The sequence below is a fragment of the Pollachius pollachius genome, assembly GCF_949987615.1.
Source record: "Pollachius pollachius genome assembly, chromosome: 1".
Lineage (NCBI taxonomy): Eukaryota > Metazoa > Chordata > Actinopteri > Gadiformes > Gadidae > Pollachius > Pollachius pollachius.
Genome location: NC_136934.1, coordinates 16,808,422 through 16,830,871, shown reverse-complemented (window position 1 = coordinate 16,830,871; position 22,450 = coordinate 16,808,422). Strand labels below are relative to the sequence as shown.

General features: G+C 45.7%; 1 protein-coding gene across 2 annotated transcripts in view; it reads left to right on the top strand.

Annotated features, from left to right (window-relative positions):
* ccser1 (coiled-coil serine-rich protein 1) overlaps positions 1-21,573 on the top strand; it is a 99,025-nt gene extending 77,452 nt beyond the window's left edge. Inside the window, exons 11-12 of one of the 2 annotated variants that reach the window (XR_013811926.1) lie at positions 15,423-18,119; positions 21,242-21,573. Coding sequence is in view for 1 of the 2 variants with exons in the window: in XM_079738575.1 (XP_079594701.1) it covers positions 15,423-16,259 (837 nt within the window). In the remaining variant the exon portion in view is untranslated. Of the gene's footprint in view, positions 1-15,422; positions 19,405-21,241 lie in introns of those variants that run through there. The other variant, XM_079738575.1, reaches the window with a different exon arrangement.
* Positions 21,574-22,450: the final 877 nt, after the last annotated feature.

Below are 22,450 nucleotides of genomic sequence, written 5' to 3'. Positions count from 1 at the left end.
GCTCAGATCAGATTTCATTGCGGCAAATGTTTGTATTCATGTATGTACGTGACCCATATCTGATGATATGAATCAACACAGAACTCTTGGCCTGACAAGGCTCTGCATGCATGCATTTACAACAACACCCCAGTGTGTGTGATCTGCATGGATGCATGAACAACCACAACAACAACAGCATCCAAAGGTGTCCTATATGCGATGCTAGTCCATGGACATAAGTCAATGTGCAGGCCAGCAGTGCAGGCCTTCATCGGTTGGGTAATCTGCTGCGGAGGTCTGTGTGACAGACCGCCAAATGTTGGGGAGGGCAGGAAAACGGCCAAAGGGAACGAGAGACGTGTGGGAGCAGGATAGGAAACCAACAGCTGAGAAAAACACAGAAACAATATGTATTCAACAACACATCAAATATGCATCTAATCTTGGAACCACACACAAAAAAATAGCATCTGGTTGGATTCCATGTGGTGTTGGTGCGCTCCACAAATCCACAAACTGAGTCGGTTAGATTCAGGCCACCGCAGTGATGTGTTCCTCAGTAAGTTCTCCCTGCAAAAGCAAGAGAGGTCTGTCTGAAATGAAAAAACTGCTCAGCAGTTTATCCTTCCCAAAAATAGGCAGGACTATATCCAACACTTAACTAGAACTCCTGGATCTCAAGTCAACGTCTTGAATACATATTTATTTTCTCTTATTGTTTGCCTCCACATTGACATGGCTTTATTTGTTATTGTAACCCACAGCCACATCTATAAGCAATCGTTGTTTTTCCATGTCTATATTTGATCGACAAATTGGTGGCCTTACTTAACTCCAATTTGTTTATAACATCAGCTGGAACGCACACAACGACAGCACTAAGTTAAAATGAAGAAGAGCGTGAGATTAACAAAGACAGAAAAGGATGGCTCTAAAACAACATTAGCTGTTAGGTGTATACTGGGAGGGAAAACTCTGTGTAACCTTGGTATGAGAAACCAGACTCACAATAACACATAGGCTAGAGAATTGTAACACACACACACATACACACACTAACTCACACACCTAATAGACGCTCACTGTTGGTAAGATATGAAGGGAGCTATTAAAAATGCAATTAACTGCAGCGGCGTACTCTTCATATGAGGAATGGAGGGAAGGCTGTGGGGATTACGTGCTCAACTCAGATGCATTGCCTAGCATGTTCTATTTAGTATAATCACTGTGCTTATGTATATTTGGGACATAAAGCTCAAGGATTTAGATATGAGGGGAAGATGAAAATGAGCACAGGCAAATAATGTTGCCGTCTTGTGGGGTTCTGCGACAGGGAGTTTCAGCAAGATGTATGGCATAGATTAACTGAACAGAACCGAATCCCAACACCCACACACGGGACTATACGAGGAGCCAAACTGGCACTTGAGGTTGACGTCGCCGTCAAATGAGTTTTATTTCGGAGAATTCCACTCACCATCTGGGGTTCAATGCAGAAAGCGTTGAGTCTCTGAAAACAATTGCGGTTATTTATTCATTGAGTCATTATTTTTGTTACAATTTACACACCCAATTCCTGTTCCACTTCTCCCAGCTGCGAGCTTATCAGTGCTTTCTATAGACGTGAGTTCGGGAAGCAAAAGCTTCTAGATTTGTCTTCTTTTTTTATCTACAGCTAATAAAAGTGCAATTCTTAGAACACGGGATCCTACCACGAGTTTCCGCAATTATTTTAATTTCTCTGCACTCACTTTCAATCTAAATTCAATTAATTTGTATTCCCGGTGGAAATAATGGAAGGAAATGAAATGGCAGGTGATCATGATAGACATTTTTTGGACTCACCGTGTCACTGTCAGTGGGCGAAAAAAAAGGCAAGTTAAAAAGGTTAACTTCACCTGCAATTTAATGCATGTCCTTATTGTGTTAATGCTGCTTTTTTTTTTTTTAATTCTGAAAGTAATCAGGTGCCAAGCAAAATTAACGTTCAGTTATCCTAGAAGTCCCCGCGTTGAGGGACTTCATTGACTTCCATTTGCTTGGCTACTAGTGCGGCTATGAAGGGAAGGATTTTGTAACAGTGTTTCTATGATAGGAAAACCAGGCCAGTGTTGCTCAGCTTGCTTTGGGAACGGTTTCCAATCATTGGTTGCAATCCCTGGATCTCGCTGATAGACACATATGGTGCATGAGACCCGATTACATGTTTCTCATTAACTCGTATGAATTCCCCTTTCGAAGTCATCTTCATGCGCCATGTATGTTGAGACCAAAGATTAGAATGCCGCTTATAGGCACATGCCTACTTACATGTCAAGAGGCCACCCATTAGATTATATTGTATGTAAATACACAGGAGACACAGGAGAGCTAGATGGCCATTTGTGATAAATATGAAGCAACGAAGCCAAGATCTTTTCATTTTCTCACTTCCACTATCTACTTCCTCTCTCTCTCTCTCTCTCTCTCTCTCTCTCTCTGCACATGCTCTCTTGCCCTCTCTCTCTCTTTGTCCCCCTCTGTCTCCCCTATGGTGTGTATGTGTTCTATATTAGCAGAGAGCATCTGACCGTGCTATTTTTGTCCTGTATGTGTTGCCGTAGGTAAAAGACCACATTTGGTGCAGCTTGTAGGTCACACTGTGACGGGGGGAGAGGGTGTATGTCATATCATACCACCTAGATGTGCACGCTTGGTGCTTGTGTGCGCTGCCGACAATCTCCTGTTGATTCAGATGACTACAGGGGACAGTTGTTTTTTGGAAACATACATACACACCTACACCCACCCACACACACACAGTGGAAGCATGAAAACACAAACAAGCAGAGAGAGAGAGAGAGAGGGGGGGAGTGGAGCAGTAGATGGAGATATACAGAGAGAGCCAGAGAGTAGGAAAGAGAGGTACTGGTACTTGGTCTGACTAGGGTGGTGTAACTGGGCCTTTGGTGATCCAGGACCGATTCAGGACACTTAGGGCTCATAACTCAGAGCAAAGTAGGGCATGCATTGCTCCTCACTTATCCTCACACTTTTTCCCTTTTCTCGCACCTTGTCGCATTCCATCTCCTCTTCTTTCTACTCCTCCCCTTTCCTCGTAGCCCCTCATCTCCTCCTCCACATCGCTCCTACCTGCTCCCCACATTCCAGCTGTTCTCTTCAGCCCGCATCGTCTACCTTTCTGCTTTTTCTCCTTTTCTCCTGTTCAAAGTGACTTTTTGCTCTGATACAAAAACAGCCATCTGTTGCAGTCCTGCCCCTGTCTTTGTTCTCCCCCAGCTCTCTCTGTCTCTCCCCCCTCTTACTCTGTCTGTCTGTCTCTCTGTCTCTCTCTCTCTCGCTCTCTCTGTCCCTCTCTCTCTCTCAGCCCTTCCCTTTCTCTCTCTCTCCAACTCCAACATGTTTTGCTCACTCTTGGTGTTTGTCTGATGTACCAGTGTGGACACAGGGTACAAGCTGCGAGTTTGATTCGTGACAATTTGCTGCAACATTAATGAAAGCACAAACCTCCATCAATATTCATGAGCGACTCTTTTGGAATCTGAACTTTCCGGATGGCCTACCGGTGAAATAGCAAGACGCGTGGGTGCGTGTGTGTAGACACACGTGTGCGCCAAACAAAGATGGGAATATTTCACTGACAAATATTGCAAATGAATATTCAGAGGCGACATCAAATCTGATGGGCATTAATTGTACTTCAGCGTATTCCCCTTTGAGCGAGTCAACTCTGCCAAGCACGCACACACTCAAACACGTTTGTGTTGACTAGTTGTGTACTCGGCATTTTTGCCTGTGTGTGTGTGTATATGTGTGTGTTTGTATGGCATATCTGAGAAAAAGGGAATTCTTGCATAGGGAATCAAGAAGTTGTTGCATAATTAATTTGTGTGTGTATGTGTGGACCAGCATGTGATTATCATCTCATGGGGAGAGTTCCCTGGAGCAAAATGGAATATTTTAAATGTCATACACAAGTTGTGAAGTAATGTCAACTTTTTACCTTAATTATAAGATTATTACTATTATTATTATTATTATTATTATTATTATTATATTATCATTATTAATAATAATAATGAAAGTATTAATTATTATAATATTATTGTTAACAAGAATATTGCTATTTTAAATTATATTAATATATAAGTATCATTATTTATTTATTATTGCATCTTTAAAAGCAAAGTTTACAAAGTGCTATAACATTTACAGTCAGAAACTTGACACTAGAGCAAGTGACTTAAGCAATGATTTGACAGAGGCAGAGATGTGTGTACAGAAATGTAAAGATATCAAGTACAGAGGGATAGGGTGAGCAGCAATCATTGAAATCCGTTAAAATATACCATAAAAATATAAATTAAACTTGCCTGTATATGTGCGTCTTTTCCACTGGCCCCACCCCACTCCATACCTCTGTTGGCTGTGCAGCCATTCAGCCTCTGCTCAGTTACTATAAACATTTTGCAACTGTAAAGTGAGGGATTTTTATTAGAAATTAGAAACCAGCAACTATTGCAAATCAGGAATCAAATCCTTCATTGTCTCAAAGTGTCACCATCAGCGATAATAGCTTCACGTTTTTGTAGAGAGTTTATTCTCAGTTCTCTTAACTTGTGTGCCATCGTTATGTTTGAGCATGTGTGTGCCGCCGCGTGGGGGGTGTAAATGCTTGCATAAATATGTTGTTCTTGTTGTGCATTGTTGGCTTAGTATCTTGGCCCTGGGCAGGATGAGGACAGAGAAGTGTAACGCATATTCAGTCTCAACATAAACAATCTGCTTTTGAGTTCCCTCTCGCTGTCTCACACACACACACACACACACATAAACACATACTTGCAAACTCACATGCAAGCACGCACGCATGACCGTACACACATGCACATTGACAACCACATACTTATGACTACACCCACACGCATACACACACACACACACACACACAGACACACACTTGGTCAATGTCATCCCTCTATTCACTCACTAGTCTTGTGTTTTCCTCCTGCTGCCTAGTGTGAGATCAGTTGGGGGTGGGGGGGGGGGGGGGGGGGGGGGGCTCAGATGGACAAATGACAGGTAGAGCTGTTGATGTGGCTGTCAGGGCCCCCAATGGCTACCAGACAGGAGACATGCTACCCTATGAGGAGGGGGTCAAAGATCATCCCTCTGTTTTCCTCTCTCTGTCTCTCGGTCTCTGGTCTCTGAGTCTCACACAGACTTGTGTTGTTTTCTGATCCTCTATTTATCCTTCGGTCCGTCCGTCGCAGTTCTGCCCTCTTTTCCTCTCTGTCTGTCTCTTTGCTCAGACTCACTCCCTCTCTCGTGGTCATTTTTTTTCTCTCGCTCTTGTTTTCATTTAGTGTTTGCTTCATGATGTCATCCCTCTCCGTGACATCAGCCCCACGGTGCTGCACCTGGGAGACGATTGCATTTTGAAAAACACACTTTCTTCTTTCAATTCACTGTTTGGTCTCTCACGGTAGAGCATGCGTTGGCGTGACCTAGTAAGTTCCATAGTGGCAAATAGATAAAGTGGCTGCTTCTTTTGTACTGTAAACCACAGAATGAGCCGTTATCTGTGTTCCTTTAGGTGTCTCCGTCCATATGTTCCCGTTGGAGATCGATAGGAGACGTAAGCGCTCACCATCGCTATCAGCAGAGGACTTTGCTTAGGCTACGAGGCAGGGAGGCTTAACACGGATCCTCGCAGCTAAAAACAACGACAAAAGCGCCGCAGAATGTAGGCTAATGATCCCAGTAGCTGGTTACACGACAAAGATTTCAATTATTCCAAATGAAAATAGTTCATTAAAATCATAATTGGAACAAAGTAACTTCTGCCGACTAATTTTTCCCTGTCCAACCTCATTTGGAGAATGGCTCACTTGGAAGGCAGGAGAATTATTCCAAAAGGGTCCTAAGGTGGTTTGCTAGGCCTTGTCGGTCATGCTCAGTGCCTCGATGAAGAGGGTTGAGGGAGACGCTAACCGAATGCTGCGAGGTTATTACGCCTCTTCATCATGTAGCACGCCAACTTGTGTTCATGTCCCAGGGTTGTGCTTGTGTCTGGCCCAGCCTGTCATCATAATCACCGGCACATCTACCGGTTGACCTGTACTAAGACCCATCCCTGGGTCCCTTAAAGTGTGAGGAGTGGAATTCTTCTGGTGTTGCTGACATGCACGGTTTTTGTCAACACAGCATGTTTTCAAACTGTGTTGACTATTCTCAACTGCCTGCTCTGTCATTCTGCCTTTTTACACACACGCACACACACACTCTCACACATACACACCCACACGCACACACAAAAATACATACATATCAGCTCATCTATTGGACAAACTAAATCCTATGCCAACCAAGCCTTATCAGCACATTTCATTATTTGTTTTCTGCCTAACTGAACGCAAATGTAGCGCACACATAGTCAGACACAATCAAAATAGAACCGGTACATCACCTTCTAAATATGTGTTTGCTTGGTTTATTACAACTCCCGTAATCATGAGACAGATGGAGATCAGGCAATCATTGCGAAGCCGTACCCGCTATCTTCGCAAATACAAACACTAGGTATTTTATACTTTTCGTCGTCGTCGTTATTATTGTTGTTGCGTGGCAAAATTCCCTCCCCTCTTTACTTTCTCTTACTTTGTACCGCTACACAAATAACCGGACCCAGCGCTGCCCTGTGCAATCAGTGTTTAACTGTTGGGGGCCGGCGGTTCCACCTGAGCAGTTGGGGGTTAATTGTTTTACTTCAGAGTCCTGCCAGTGGAGCCTCAGGGGATTTGTAACTCCCCCCCCAGTTTGCCCATAGTTCAGGATTTCATTTCTTTTTCCCCCGGGATTTCATTTCAATATTTTGGGGAGGACATGGCCGAGGGGCTGCCATTATGAGCCCAAACGGTTCTATATCTTTTGAACCTTGTAATTTACTCGTCCTCTCTTCTCTTCAGTCCTTCCGCTCTCCCCTCCCCCCATGCCCCTCCCCCCTCCCCCCCATGCCCCTCCCCCCTCCCCCATGCCCCTCCCCCCTCCGCTCTCCTCTTGGAATCCCTCCCCCTCTGGCCGGCCAGTGAGGCTGCACTGTGGCCAGCCAATTGTTTCTGCTGGGGGACTGGCACAGGTGGCCACCTCCACGTTTTCTCTAGATCACATACACACCAAGACCACGCTCTCACAATCTGATTCAAGCCACTCACTATGCAGTATATATATATATATATATATATATATATATCATTTAATATTATCTTATCTATCCATCAATATTCTCTCTCTCTCTCTCTCTCTCTCTCTCTCTCTCTCTCTCTCTCTCTCTCTCTCTCTCTCTCTCGCTCTCTCGGTGTACGTGTGCACATCTCTTTGTCTCTCTGAGTACACATGTCCTGTATTGTCTTCTTCATCTCTCTCTCCTGTGCTGTGACACGGAAGACGAGAAACCAGTTAAGAAGCTTATCTGCAGGTGGCTAGCCGGGTCTGTGTGTGTGTGTCTGGCCACGCTTGTGCGTGCACGATCAGTACAGTCAGGCTGTGATATGTGTGTAGTTCGACATTCTAAACTGTATGTGTGTGTTTGGATGTGTGTGTTCTTGTGTGCTTGCGGGGTGAGGTCTGGCTGAGGCTTTGATGTACACAGACACAGGCAGTGATTTCTGGCTTCTATCAGCTTAACGCTCCATCAGCGCTCATCATCATGTTACAAGCCTCCCTGCTCACACACACACACACTCACTCCCCCACATGGGCACGTCAAACCCTTACTTGGGTGTGCACAGTGTGCATGTGCACAGCCCCAGTGCCTTTGCACACCCCCTCACTCCAGCTCTGTGACAGTCCCTGCTGTGCATTCCTCTTTAATCTACAAAGTATCTCTGCCTTTCTTTTTCTCAAGCCCGTATTTGCCTGCCTGCCTGCCTGCCTGCCTGCCTGTCTGTCTGTCTGTCTGTCTGTCTGTCTGTCTGTCTGTCTGTCTGACTGTCTACTCTTCTTTTTGTCTGTCTGGCTACTCTTCTTTCTGTCTGTCTGTCCATCTGCACGCCTGTCTGTCTGTCTTTCCTCCATTTATCTGTTTGCCTGCCTGCCCCTCATTTTGTCTGTCTTCACCCATCTGCACTTCATGATACATGCTGTCTCCCTGTTTGTCTGTATGTCTCTCTTTCTCTCTTTCCATGTATTTTTTTTATATTTTCATTCTTTCCTTTTCCTTCTATGCTAAAAAATACACAATTTTCTTTTGCCGTCGTGTCACTGTTTTTGTCTGTTTCTTTTCTTATTCCCCTCCCATTACTGCTGTACCTCCCACCCTCTCTGCGTCTCACGACACTCTCCCTCTCTGTTGCCATCTGCAGTTTTTCCATTACGGCCCTTTCATCTTCACAGTTGTTGTTTGTGTTGTTGTGCTCCTCCTCACCTCCGGCCCCTGGCTGCATACTGGCGCTGGCCCCGGCTGTGTCTTCCTGAACTCCAGTCCCCCCCTACCCAGTGACTTCTGGTGTTGTTCACCCTTAATTGTCATCGTCTTTCATGTCTTTTAAAACCTTTACTACTCGGCCCGCCATCCTGCCTGCTTTAGTTCATTTGTATGCTACTAAACTAAGTCCTTTTCCCCTTCCTACTACTCCCAGCGTAACTCCCGCTCTTCCTCCTCCCTTCCTCCTTCTTCCCTCCCTCCTCCTCAATACATTTTTTTACCACTTTACTTGGGTTTTTTCAGACCTGTTTCCTTCCTCTCTCCTTCCTCACGGTGCTGGGTTATGGTCAAGCAGCATTTTGAATACGACATCATCTGGTTGTTGAGTACACAAACACACACACACACACCCACACACCGGACACACACACATACGTGGAGACACACTTGGGCAGACACACTCGTGCACAGACAAACACACATACTCGTGCACACACACACATACACTTGAAGACCCACTCGTGTGCACACACACACACACACACACACACACACACACGGTCCCGGCGCTGCAGCGTCTTGGCGCTGGCAGGGGGCTGGTGTGCAGTGCCAGAGCCCTCGGTGTCCATGCTCATCCAAATGACCTCATTAGGCCTCCTGGCCACCGAGTGGCGCTGGCTTTGCCCCCCGTGCCCACCTGTTCTTACTCATGTGGAAGAGCTTTTCGAGAACAAGGACATTGTGCTCCTTAGCCATAATGAGCACACGGATCGCTAGCCTGGCCAAGGGAGTGGCAAGTTTCAGGATTTACATACTTATTTTCCCCGTTGTCCCTTTCATCGCATATGTATTGTGCATATACTGTTGCATACTCATTTTGAGTACCCGTAACCGTAATAGCCCAGTTGGTTTCCAGGAGTTGTGCTCATTATGGACGATATTATAAAAAAACGTAACAAAATGTTGTTGTACTGCTTTACAACTGCAAGATGGCGAGTTGGCCTGCGATAGTGAGCTGGTCAGCAAGCAAAGCATTGTGTTAGTGTGATAAGCATTCACTGCTTATTGGCACTGGGCACACCTTCCCTCTTTGTTTAAAAACCGTGATGAATCCGCCCCTTCTCCAACTGCACTTTGTTGACGGAGGGCAGAAATGACCTGCAGGTAGGAGATTCTTATATGTTGAAATGTTAATCGATGAGATTCGAGTCTTTTCCCGACTTTTTTTTTATTCTAGTTTAAGGAATACAAAGATAGAAAAAGTCCATATTAGAAGTAATTGCAAGTGTTGACATTTTAAATGCTTAAGAACATGTATCATCATGATGAACAAGGTTTTCACACCAGACGTTGTCTGTGGCCCATTGTTATCATGTTGGATGGAAAGCGTGAAGGTTGATAAAGAAGCCAGATTAGCCTCATCCAGAGAAAGCGCTGACATTAAGAACTGTCACTTCCGACTTCAAGCTCGGTGAACTATTTAGTGTTTCTGGCCAGGCTCTTACACGGCAGAGAAAATGCCAGCCTGTTTGTGACTGACTGCTAGCAGGATTTGTTGCACAGGAACTAGCTTGAAACAAATCCAGACAGCCAGGGGCTATCTGGAATGGAGTGGGTTTGGTAGGAGGAAATGTGGCCAACGACTATCCAGCATGCTAGCACACTAGCTGTAGCCTCAAGTTTGGGCCAACTGAATGACAGTAGTGTGCAGCCTTACACAGGCACACAGGCACACAATCACACACACACACACACACACACACACACACACACACACACACACACACACACATACATACTCAAGCACAGGCACACACAGAAGAATTGGTAAATAAATAAATAACTCCTAATAATTATGTTTCATTCATGACTGAAGTGGCCGTTTGACGGGCAAAATTTTTATGATGCCGGCAAAGTCTCCTTACTTGATTCAAGTGGGAGTGAGCAGCTGTCCCTAAGCCTTCTATATTGGGCTGTGCCTCCTGTGTAGCAGCACTTTAGAATAAGGTTCCGTGCCGCACTTTTGACACATTAGCTGTGAGACGGGTTCTCTTTGCACACCTGGGCCTGTAGCTGTAATATCCTGCATGTGACAGCGAGCCAGCTGTCAGCTGCTATGTTGCAGTGTGCGCTCTATGACAGTGGGACATACCCTCTTCTTCGTCCACTCCGTCGTCCCTATGTCATTATGGTCAGACAACACGCTGCTGTTTCAGCCCTTACATTCTCTCCCGTACTATTTTCTGTGTGTGTGTGTGTGTCTCTCTCTCTTTCTCTCTCTCTCTTTCTCTCTCTCTCTTTCTCTCTCTCTCTCTCTCTCTTTCTCTCTCTCTCTCTCTCTCTCTCTCTCTCTCTCTCTCTCTCTCTCTCTCTCTCTCTCTCTCTCTCTCTTTTTCTTTCTCTCTCTCTCTCTCTCTCTCTCTCTTTCTCTCTCTCTATATGAATGACTCTCTGCATCTTTCTGTATTTGGCTATATTTCAACGACTGCATCTAGAAATGATCATACGTCTTTGGTTATGTAGTCGCCTTCTGAAGCACCGAGCTGTACAACAGGCAGGCAGGGAGGGATGGGTATGTGGGAGACGATAATGAAAGGGACGTGGACACGCCAGGTGAAGCTGTGGCTGAGAGGATTTGATCCTAGACAGGGAGACAAAGAGACAAGAGCTAAGGTGAGGAGTGACACGATAGTGGGTCGATAGATGGATTTAGATAAAACTCCAAAAAACGTGCTCTCCTGCTGTAGCAAACGATGTAACACATTTCTCGGCTTAGTCCCACAGAAATGACTTATGGATGGTTGGATGGATGCATGGTAATGTAATGGTTACATTTTCCCTATTCTTCCCCCATCATTGCCTGCAGAAACATCCACACACACAATATATATAATATAATTGCAAAAAGCTACGGTTTTGTGTGTGACAGTTTCATGCGGAAAACCTAATAACTGATGCTAAAAGAGACAGTACTCTAATAGATATTGACGGTTTTGGCCAGGCGTAGCGCAACATATTTCACTACAGTTTAAATGGGCTTTGGAGCACCAGCTGCGTGGGTGTTCAGCTCCCTATTTTTGAGCAACAGTCTGTTTGAGAACTGCTCCGAGCCGCAGAAATTCTCTCACTTCCAAAGGTCTACGAGTATTCATTGTACATTGATTGTGTGGGTGTCGCAGAGTGTAACTCATCTGAAAGAGAGGGAGAATGAGAGAGAGAAAGAGAGAGAGGGAGGGAGGGAAAATGGCAATATTTTTCCATTTGTTTGGTTTTGAGGCGTTTTTTGTTCGTTTTTTAAGGATAAAAGAGGTGAATCACCAATCCTTTACTCTTTTCTCCTTTCATCTGCTCACTTCTCCCATCCTCTCTCCTGACCATGCCTCCTTTCGTCTTCTCCTCCCTTCAACTCTGTGTTAGGAATAAAACCCACTGGGGCAGGTTATAGACAAAGTTTGCTTGTGAGTGCTTTATGGCTTTTAAGGGAGGGCTTTTATGCAAACTCTGCCATTACCACATTGCTGTTCTTCACCGCCCAATAAAAACCAAGTCCCCACCTTAAATCACTCAGATTTAACCTACCCAGGTGTGTATGTCCCCCTGTGTTGGGTCGTGCGTACGTACGTGCGTGCTTGCATACACACACAAAGACAAATGTGTGTGCGTGCATACACAAACAAACACAAATGTGTTTGTGTACAAGTGACTACCCACACACACACAAACATGGGCATGCACGTCCAGTTGATAGAGGTGAGGGATCGGGACATCGGTGACGTGGTGTGTTCTTGAGAGAGGACACCTGGGGGAGTCAATCAATTGTTGCTTCTTCTGTCTGTGCCTCAGCAGCCAGATCACAGTGAGGGACGGACACAGAGAGAGAGAGAGAGAGAGAGAGAGAGAGAGGGGCGACCGAGCGTTGAGTGTAGGCATGTGCACGCTCTGTGATTCAGCTGTATTTCAGCCCCCATCGACCCCCGCACACACATTACCTCACATATTGGAGATCTGTTGAGATGGTGTTCAGATGAGTATCTTAGCCCTAAGGAAGTCCACATCTATTGACACCGATTGACACAGTGTGGAGGTAATCCAACAGCGGGGGTATCCAAACAGTTTAGCTAACTCATTTACACCATATGTATGCCAACAGTATAAGTAACCAATAGTTTATTTACGCCAGATGCAGGCAACAGTGGAAGTGCCCAATACTTGGGCAAACCCATTTGCACAAAATGTACACTGACAGCATTGTTATTCCACAGTTCCACTGTGTAGGTTTCTGCTCTTTATATTGATTGAGTTTGTATTGCAACTCTTTGTGCTCTCAATTAGAGGAAGAAATCAGCGAGGAGTCTTGTAGTGGTTATCCCTCCATTAGAGACCATTAGAAAGCGGATCTGCGCTCCCCGTATCCCCTCTTGGAGAGAGGCGGCCGCACACTGCTTGTGTGTCAGACTGCTTGTTGCACACGGACTGCTGGTGCTTCGGCCCGGGGGGAGAAGGATGACCAGGAATAGGTGTGCCTTCAGTGGCTCAATGCAGGCGGAATTCAATCAGCGACACTTGGTTTTGGTTTAAAATAGTAGGATTTTCTACAGTTTCATGCAAAGGAAAAGTCATGCAAGCACTTGTTTATTCTCTCACTATGTATTCAGCGATGCTCCAACAGAAGAACATCTTCTTCAAAGCGAGTGTATAAGAAAAAAGGTTGTTCAAAGGTGAATCATTCATTTGAGCGAAACCAACTTGCAATGAACTACAGGGATTAGGATGGGTCTTTTAAACATGAAGCAAATCAAAAGAAGTATATACGATGTGATATGCTTTACAATTACATGCTTACCCATACATGCGAAAGCTCTCCCCTGCCCACTTCACCATCCCACCCTGACATTAAAGTGCTAATTATATCAACACAGCAGTGCAATAAAAGGTATTTTTTCCCTTATGTATGCACTTATGCACCATCTCAGAAGTAGCTAAATTAGCACACATGGAAATAGAAATGTCAGCCTTATTTTAGCCTTATTAGTGTATTCAGACGTCACATTTACATGTGACACTTGTTGCCAAAAGCCCTAAAAAGATTCAGTGATAACACAGACGAAACATACACACGCTCACACAAGCACAGATATATACATGCACGAGCACGCGCCCACTCACACACGCTTACACAAGCACACATTTACACCAGCACACAGACACGCAAACATACACACACACACACACACACACACACACACACACACACACACACACACACACACACACACACACACAGAAACTCGCTCAAGCATGCACATAGGCATGCGGCTTCACATCCTGACATACACACTCAGAGAATCGAACACATACATACATGCAAGCACACACAGAGACTTTCATTGTGTTGTATTAGGCTATGAATATATGTTATTCCCGGCCCGCTAAACTGGAATTATTCAGTTATCTCAGCTTGGACTGATTGCATGTCTGCCTTCACCAGATCTCTTTTCGACAACATTGAAGCAATGATCACATTAGAGTCAATGTGAATGTGCACTGCAGGATGTAATTAATCTTCTGGCACAAACAAGTTATTACATTATGCAAACTGATGACTGAGGTATGGTACATGCTTACTATGACCTATGCACTTTGAACTTAAACTTTATGTCTGATATTATGAATCTTACCATTTTAGGATTCACACACACACACACACACACACACTCAAAACCTCACTTTGGTAGTTCTTTGTGTGTCTCTGTGTGTGTGCACATGCAAGCGTGTGTTTGTGATTATGCACGTGTGTGTGTGTGTGTGTGTGTTAGAGAGATGGAGAACTGGGGACGTGTTGCATAAGGCGTGCAGTGAAGTGTGAAGGGGAACAGGTGGCTCTGCTTTCTGCCATCAAGCGCTATGTTCCACATTCCCTACTGTGTGCACGTGTGTGTGTGTTTGCGTTGTGTGTGTGTGTGTGTGTGTACTTTCCCCTCTGTGTGTTTCCCCCACTGTGCATGTGTGAGTTGTCCCTGCTGATTGTGTTGGGATGGCTGCATAGTAGTTTTCTTATATGTGTGTGTCTATACAAGTGTAGGTGCTTCATATTGTGTATGTGTGTGTGTGTGTGTGTGTGTGTGTGTGTGTTTGTGTGTGCGTGCGTTGTTTAGTGAGCAGGGTTCCGGTTGGTTTGGAAACAATTAGAACACGCTGCAGGAACCAAGAGAGACTGTTTTCCAAATGTCACCCAATTAACTAGCTTCATCTAGACTGAACGCACTGCAACAGTCTCCTCTCTCCCTCCCCCTCCCTCACGCTGTCCTGCTTTGTTTGTCCCTGCGTGCTTCTCCTTTCCTCTTCAGCTCCCTCTTTTGTCTTGACTCTAACTTTATTTTCTCTCTTTTTGTGTCCTCTCTGAATCTCTATCTCTCTGTCTCCTCGATGACTCTCTAACTCTGTCCATATCTTCCCATCGTTATCCGTCTATCCTCTCTCTGTCCACTCAATGTCTCTCTCTCTCTCTCTCTCTGATTATCTCCATCACTAGCTCTCCTATCCTCTATGTCTGTGTTTCTCTCTCTTTCTCTCTCTCTCTCTCTCTCTCTCTGACTATCGCTATCTCCATCGCTATCTCTCTTATCCTCTATGTCCTCTATATCTTTCTGTTTGTCTCTCTCTCTCTCTCTCTTTCTCTTTCTGCCTCGCTCTCTCTGAATGTATCTCTCCATCTCTCTCTCTCTATCTTCTCTTTCTATCTGTGTCTCTCTCAATCTCTCCCTCCCTCTCTGTCTCTCTGATGGACCGCTGGAATACATCGCTCACTTACAGCGGACAGCAAGACGCTGTTAGTTGGGAATCCTTTCTAATCAACTCTCTTTTTGTGTTTGGCCCGCAAACTGCTCATTGTTCACCATCAACAAAACAAGAAAGTGATGTAAAAAGTTTTGTTGAAAATTTTAATCTCTCTCTCTCTCTCTCTCTCTCTCTCTCTCTCTCTCTCTCTCTCTCTCTCTCTCTCTCTCTCTCTCAGGCCAGCCTTCCAGGCCGGTGGGCCGGGCTAGGCAGCAGCAGCAGTCTGGCTCTAAGGGAGCGAAGGGGAGTGCGGGTCGGGGGGGGTCCGGCTCTCGGAGGGGACCTGTCTAGCCAGCACCTCCCCCACCACTACCCGCGTCCTCCCGCCACCGAGCGCTACACTGCCAGAGAGGAGCGCCACTGCCAGGGGGTTCTAGCGCAGTCCTCAGCCCGGCCCGGGGCCTCATCCTCGGGCGTATCCCCAACTACAGCCCCAGGCTCCGGGGGCTTCAGCCACCAGGCCTCGGCTCCCGCGGGTTCCCGACTTCAAGCCTCCTTCCAGGCCGCCTCCCAGCCTGCCTACCGGCCTCCAACCCCTCCCACGGTGCCGGCCCCCTGCAGCGTCGGCATGGCCCCCGCCGGGGCCCCGCCCGACGCCAGGCAGCCAGAGGGCCCGCTCTCCTCCTCCTCTGAGTCCCTAGCAGCCGGCGGCGGAGGTCCCTCCTGGGGGGGGCGGCGGCGAACGGGCGGCAGGGACGGGCACCTCGCCCTCAGCCAGGCCCCCTGCGCCGGGGGCGGGGACGGCACCCCCGCCCCCGGCTCCTCCACCTCCTCCAGCCTCCACAGCCTGGCGGGCCGGGGGAGCCCCTGCCCGAGCACCGCCTCCGCCTCCTCCTCCTCCTCCTCCTCCTCCTCCTCCTCGGTGTCCCCCGCCACCTCCTCCCTGTTCACGGGGCGGCTGGGCCAGCCCCCCCGGGGGCCCCTCTCCCTGCACAGCTACAGCCGCAAGAACGTCTTCCTCCAGCACTCCCTGCACACGGCCGAGCTGCAGGCGCTGGCGCACAGAGACGGCTGAGCTAAGGGGCGCGCCGCGCACACACGCACGCACATACGCGCACGCACATACCCACAAATGTACATACACACACAAACACGCATACATGTGCACATTCAAACACACACATATGCATATGCGCACACACACACGCACACACGCGCGCGCGCGCACGTGCACAGACACACACACACACACAAACACACACACACACACACACACACACAAGACTTTTCTGAAGTTTAGACCCCAGCCATCATTGACATTTGAGGTTCAGAACAATGTGAGAAAAAAAAAACACAGACGCACATAACCGCACACACACACACACACACACACACACACATACAGAGACATGAGGTTTGCAGACCACAGACACATACACACTCCTACGACCGCACGTTAGGCTGTGAGGGTTAACAAGGCAGCTCAGCTCTCTGCCAAGGCCGCCTGCGCACTGTCACTCTGAGGGTTGAGATGGTTGTAAGCCTGTAAAATGGCTCACACTCACACACACACACACACACACACACACACACACACACACACACACACACACAGACCTGAGCACTGAGAAGCCTCAACATGTGCATATGCACACGTGCACTTCAGACACACACAAACCACCCACACACGCAAGTACACACTGTGACACACGCAGGCACACACACTGACACACACACTCACATCTCCGCCACCTTTGATGTCTCTCTGCTTTCTTGAGATTCTAACCAAATACCTGAGAGTTTACAAGTGGAGAGTCGGAGATTTGCGTCGTATAACTACATGTCCATAAGTGCGTTTAAAGTGGAAGGGGGGGAAAAAGGAAATGTCAAAAGAAGAAAAAAAACACATATTTTTTATCAATTTGTTGTACCATTCCAATTCATGTGCTGCTGAGGGAACCGCTCTATAGCCACCGTAGTTTGTGATGGTAAGAGTCTTATCAGAAACGGTGCCAAATCCCACCTCAGACCTCGTCAGCGCTCACACACTTTAGGTATTTCACCAAACTGCATGCTTTTTAACTGTTACCGGGAGGAAAAAAAACGTTTACTGCTGTGGACTTTTTGCACAGCAATATATAGGACAAAAAAAAGAACAGCTTACACTTGTTTTAATAATGTTAGCAGTATCCGATCTCTCCATATCCACTAGAAAAGAGAATTACGGCTTTGAAGACGTTAATATATACACACGGATGCACCTGACTTCACTGGTGCGTGTTGGTGATTTTAAGTGATTAGAGCAGTTTGATAGGACAAGTTCCATTCCTGCTGCTTGTCTTTATAGATTTACCGGCCGTCCATTAGCAGATTATGGCTTTGGTTTAAAAAAAATAAAAGGAACAGAGTCATTTAACTAAATCACACTCATTTCCACATACGGGGAAAAAAAACGAAGCATATCGCCAAAGTGCTCTGTCAGAAATATATAGAAGCTCCGAACACGATGAAAAATCCCAGACTACAAAAGATTCTTCACTCATCATTTTATGTTGCATAAAGACATTTATATCGAAAACATGAAGAGATTACATTTGACAAACATTGGGGCTACACAATGGCAGCATGGAATATTTTCAAGTAACTATTTTCAAGAACTTTCAAAACAGTAGTTTACTGGGTAGCTAGCTAATCCTTCAAACATTCTTTATCACAATGCCTACATAATGGGTCAGGTTTCCCATCATGGATAATTTGATACTAAAACAAACCATAACATGTCTGTGGTGTTTTGACTGCCATCCAATAGGGCCTGGGTTCGAGTCCTGCCATCGTCAGAAATAGGTGCTCTTGAGCCAAACATGGAACCCCTACCGATGCCCGTTGCTGGTGAACTAAACCCGACCCATTTGTCGGGCAATACTGGACAATAAGGGTACACTAATTAACCATTAACCAACATAATTGAATGCAGTAGTAAGCATTTTTATATAGCAGTAGCAGTAAGGTTTAGAATTGGTTATTTAATAATGTTTAAATTAATACATGAACAACATTTGTATGCATGAACATGATTAGTAAATGATAACCTGACCGTTAGTGAACTGTTCATTTACTGTTAGTGAATGCTGATTAATGCATTAACTAATATAATGGTTTGTTTCTGTACCCTTATCATAAAGTGTTACTCTTTGTTCGCAACTCTTTGAAGATCAGAGAAAAAAAGATCAAAAGTTACAAAACGCTAGAACTGCTGAATTTTAAAAAACATTATTAATCTCCCGCTTCCTTAATCTCTGCCGACTCCTGGGTCTACCCTCACCTCTGCCTAGCGACCGGCGATGCTGCTGCTAAATAAATAACTAAAGATGCAAATTGAAGTTTAGCGGGCCAGCCGACGCTGAGAGGTCCGCCCTGAGGTGCCCTCCTGGACTGATTCGGGCTCTTTTAATGAACCCGCTGGCTGTAGACCCGGGATAAGAATGTGCTGCGATATCAAAGCACGCCCGGAAGAGCCTCTCTCCGGGGCTGCTGAGGGGGGAGCAGGGGTTCACGGACCTCAGCCGGGCACACACAGCACTGGGTTTAGGATGGATTAATCCACCCTGTGTTGCTTGTTACCAACTGCAGCTGTTGGTGCGATTGTGTGTGTGTGTGTGTGTGTGTGTGTGTGTGTGTGTGTGTGCATGTGCATGTGTGTGTGTGTGTGTGTGTGTTTGCTTGCATATAGACTTACCTGAGAGAGAGTGTTTGTGTGTGTGTTTGTATGTGTGTACGTTTGTGTGTGTGTGTGTGTGTGTGTGTTTGCTTGTATATAGACTTACCTGAGAGAGAGAGTGTGTGTGTGTGTGTGTGTGTGTGTGTGTGTGTGTGTGTGTGTGTGTGTGTGTGTGTGGAAGGAAGGAGTTTAAAAAGCAAGGACTTGGTAGAAGTGAAGGCAGACCCATAGAAGCACAGATTTACTCCCTCTGGTCCATGTCCCTCCTTTACATGCGTCCCACTTTAACTCTGTTTCTCTCTCTCTCTCCCTCTCTCTCTCTCTCTCTCTGTCTCTCCCTCTCTCTATCTCTCTCTCTCTCTCTGTCTCTCTCCCTCTCTCTCTCTCTCTCTCTCTCTCTCTCTCTGTCTCTCTCCCTCTCTCTCTCTCTCTCTCTGCACTTATCCTCCTCTCCCCACTGTGAATGCTCTCGTTTCCGACACCTCTTTTTATCACACACCCCTTTATTCAGCCCCGATTTTCTCTCCTCCCAGGGGTCTCTCCTCACCACGGCATTGTGCCCTCTTGTCCTCTACTCTCCCCCCCACCCAGTCCCGCATCTACTCCTGTCCCTGTTTTCTCTCATTCCCTCTTTCCTTTCGCCTCGCCCTGACCTCCATCACCCTGTCCCCGTAACCCCCTCCTCCAACCCGTGTCCCTCCTCCATTCCTCTCCTTCCTCCAACCCGTGTCCCTCCTCCATTCCTCTCCTTCCTCCAACCCGTGTCCCTCCTCCATTCCTCTCCTTCCTCCAACCCCTGTCCCTCCTCCATTCCTCTCCTTCCTCCATCCCTTTCCTTCCTCCACCCCTCTCCTTCCTCCAACCCTCTCCTCTCTGTTTTCCGGCCCTCTTTTCTCCCCTTGCGTTCTCTCTGTTTCTTGTTGACTTGCTTCTTCACGCTCCATGACTTCTCTTAATTCACCCCCTATTTCTCTTAATAATCTTCCTCCATGGTTTGTTTCCTCACATACTCTAACTTCCACTTTTATTCTGTCACGCTCTCTATCTCTCCCTCCCTCACCTTCTTATAACATATCCCCCCCCCCTCCTCGTTGGCCAGCTCTCTTTAACTTGCCAGTGGGCCTATTTGCTCAGACACGGTGACGCTGTCACATTGCCTAATAAACAGTAGAATCCATCCTCGTCGGCCCACGGTTCCATTTCGGTGCACGCAAAGGTCACCGGGCGGCCATGATGTGCTAATCTCCGCTGACCTCAAACAGAAGTTCCTATCAAATGTTTCCAGACAGACCGAAATATCAAGGAGATTAGTTTGTACTGCAGCCGGGGAAAGCTTATTTTTCTTCTTCTTTTTTATTTTTCATTTATAAAGTATGAGTATTTGCAGATTCTACCTAAACTCTGAAACTCAAAGTAGAAGGTGGATTTCTATGTGTTCCCCTGATTAAATCCCATTGGAGAGAAAAGAGACTGAGGAATATCTGGCAGTCTGACAAGTCGACATAAGCCCTTTGAAAAAAAACGAGCAAAAAAAACAATGCATTAACTTTTTTTGGTTTGAAGGAAATCCTTGGAATGGCACACACATTTAAAACAGGTGAAGCGACCACAGCTGTATCAAACGCCCTTGTGTTCATAGCTAATGTTGTTCATGTTGTGATTGTTTGGTTTATTTGATGCCTTATTTTTATTTATTGTGGAAGCACTATTTTCCCTCAACCAACCCAGCACTAGTTCTAAAGATAATAATGTGTCCAGGCTGGTGACCATTTTTACTGTTTTCGTATGTGTCGTTTTGTTTATTTCAAGATTGGGACAAAAAGTGACGATTATAAGCACTGATGCTAGTATATAATTTGGGCAAATCTGCGTCTATGAATGTTTTTTAATAACAGATGCAGATCTATTTTGATGACTCGATAATCCTCAATGAAGTTGAACTGTATTATTGTACATACATTCTCGAACCCTGTTATTAATGTACAATAACTGTGAGGTTATTTTTGAAATCGAAAACACATGATAACAGGGTTTTTTAGTCCCAACGTGAGTTGGAAAGTGAAAAAAGTGTCGGTTTGCACACAAATAATATATATATCAGTGGGTGATCTTCAGCGGGTCGTCTCGGGGAGGAATCAGCTCCGGGCCGGTGGCACGCCGCCAGAAGACGTGTGTGTTTCGTTTAAATGATGACAATCCATCACAGCTGCTTCGTTAGTCGAGGAGGGCGTGTTTATTGTTTTGACTTCTAGTCGTGTCTCAGACCGGCGGTTTCCAGAGGGTTTGCTCTAACACGTGTCCCAAGGCTCTGACCAGATTTGGGATCTTCTTTCTTCCAGATCACTGTTGTGCAAAACGTGCAGCGGCTAAAAGGGAAAAGGGAATCCTTCTTCACAATGCCTTGACTGTCTTGGAGTCCTTCGACAGGCTGATTGGAAGAACTGTCCGATGGGATGCTGCTTGGATGGTCAGGTGACCTTGGGGTTGCTGCTTGGATGGTCAGGTGACCTTGGGGGTTGGTGTGTTGCTCGTACAGAATCCCTTCGCTGTGGTAGTTGACGGGTCGGTTTAATTTATTCCACTTTGGCGGTTGTTTGATCATGAACAAAATGTTGCATTGAAATTTGTTTTATGGGTTTTATCATGATTAATATTATTGTTATTATTAAAATAGAACATTGTTCCAGAAGGTTGTCGACTTTTTGTTTTTTCTGACCTTTCCTGAAAATGAGTATAGGATAAACACTTATAACACAATATCTTCAACTCCCATCTCAAATGTCATGTATTTGATCCCCAATGTCCACAGGTAGGCCTACAGGTTGAACAAATGTAACAGAATTAGCTGGCAGCTGCTCAGGATAAAAGCACCTGCTAAACAACTATGGACAACAGTAATATACACACTGTAGAGATAAACAACATATTTAGATGTACTCTGCAATCTTCAATGCAGTTCAATCTCAGCATTCCTCTTGTCCTTAAAAAACTAGGTCATTTCAGCAAGAAAGCTCCTGGTACTTGCAGAATTCTACCGGAGCAAGACTTCTCTTTCTGAGGTGATGAGATAAGAAGGTGAAGCAATATGGCAGCTGGGGTCCAATAAACAGCAGTGAGAAACCTGCATTCATGCTCATCCCTCAGGTTCAATGGATCTTTTTAATTTCATGTAAAAAAAAAAAAAGATTCCTTAAAAAAAATGGGGATTAATGTTCCACAATGCACAAATCTATGACTTCAACAGAGGAACGGTTAAACCCAATCACAGATATTAACCACAAATTATTATTTCTTAACTTAACTAATTCATGTTTCTTTGTGTAATGCAGACTGAATAACGGTAACAATTTCTTTTTCATATTGCCCCGCAAGCAATTTCAATTTGTTTTTATTTACTCGTGTCCAGGAAGTATGGAGTCTTTAGAAAATCAATTATGTTGGCGTGCCTTGTGCGTATGAATGCACGTTTGTGCGACAGAGAATATGACTGTTTACCCCTTAGGGTAAATGTGTGCTTCTCATTTCAAAAGTAACTCAATTGGCAGTAG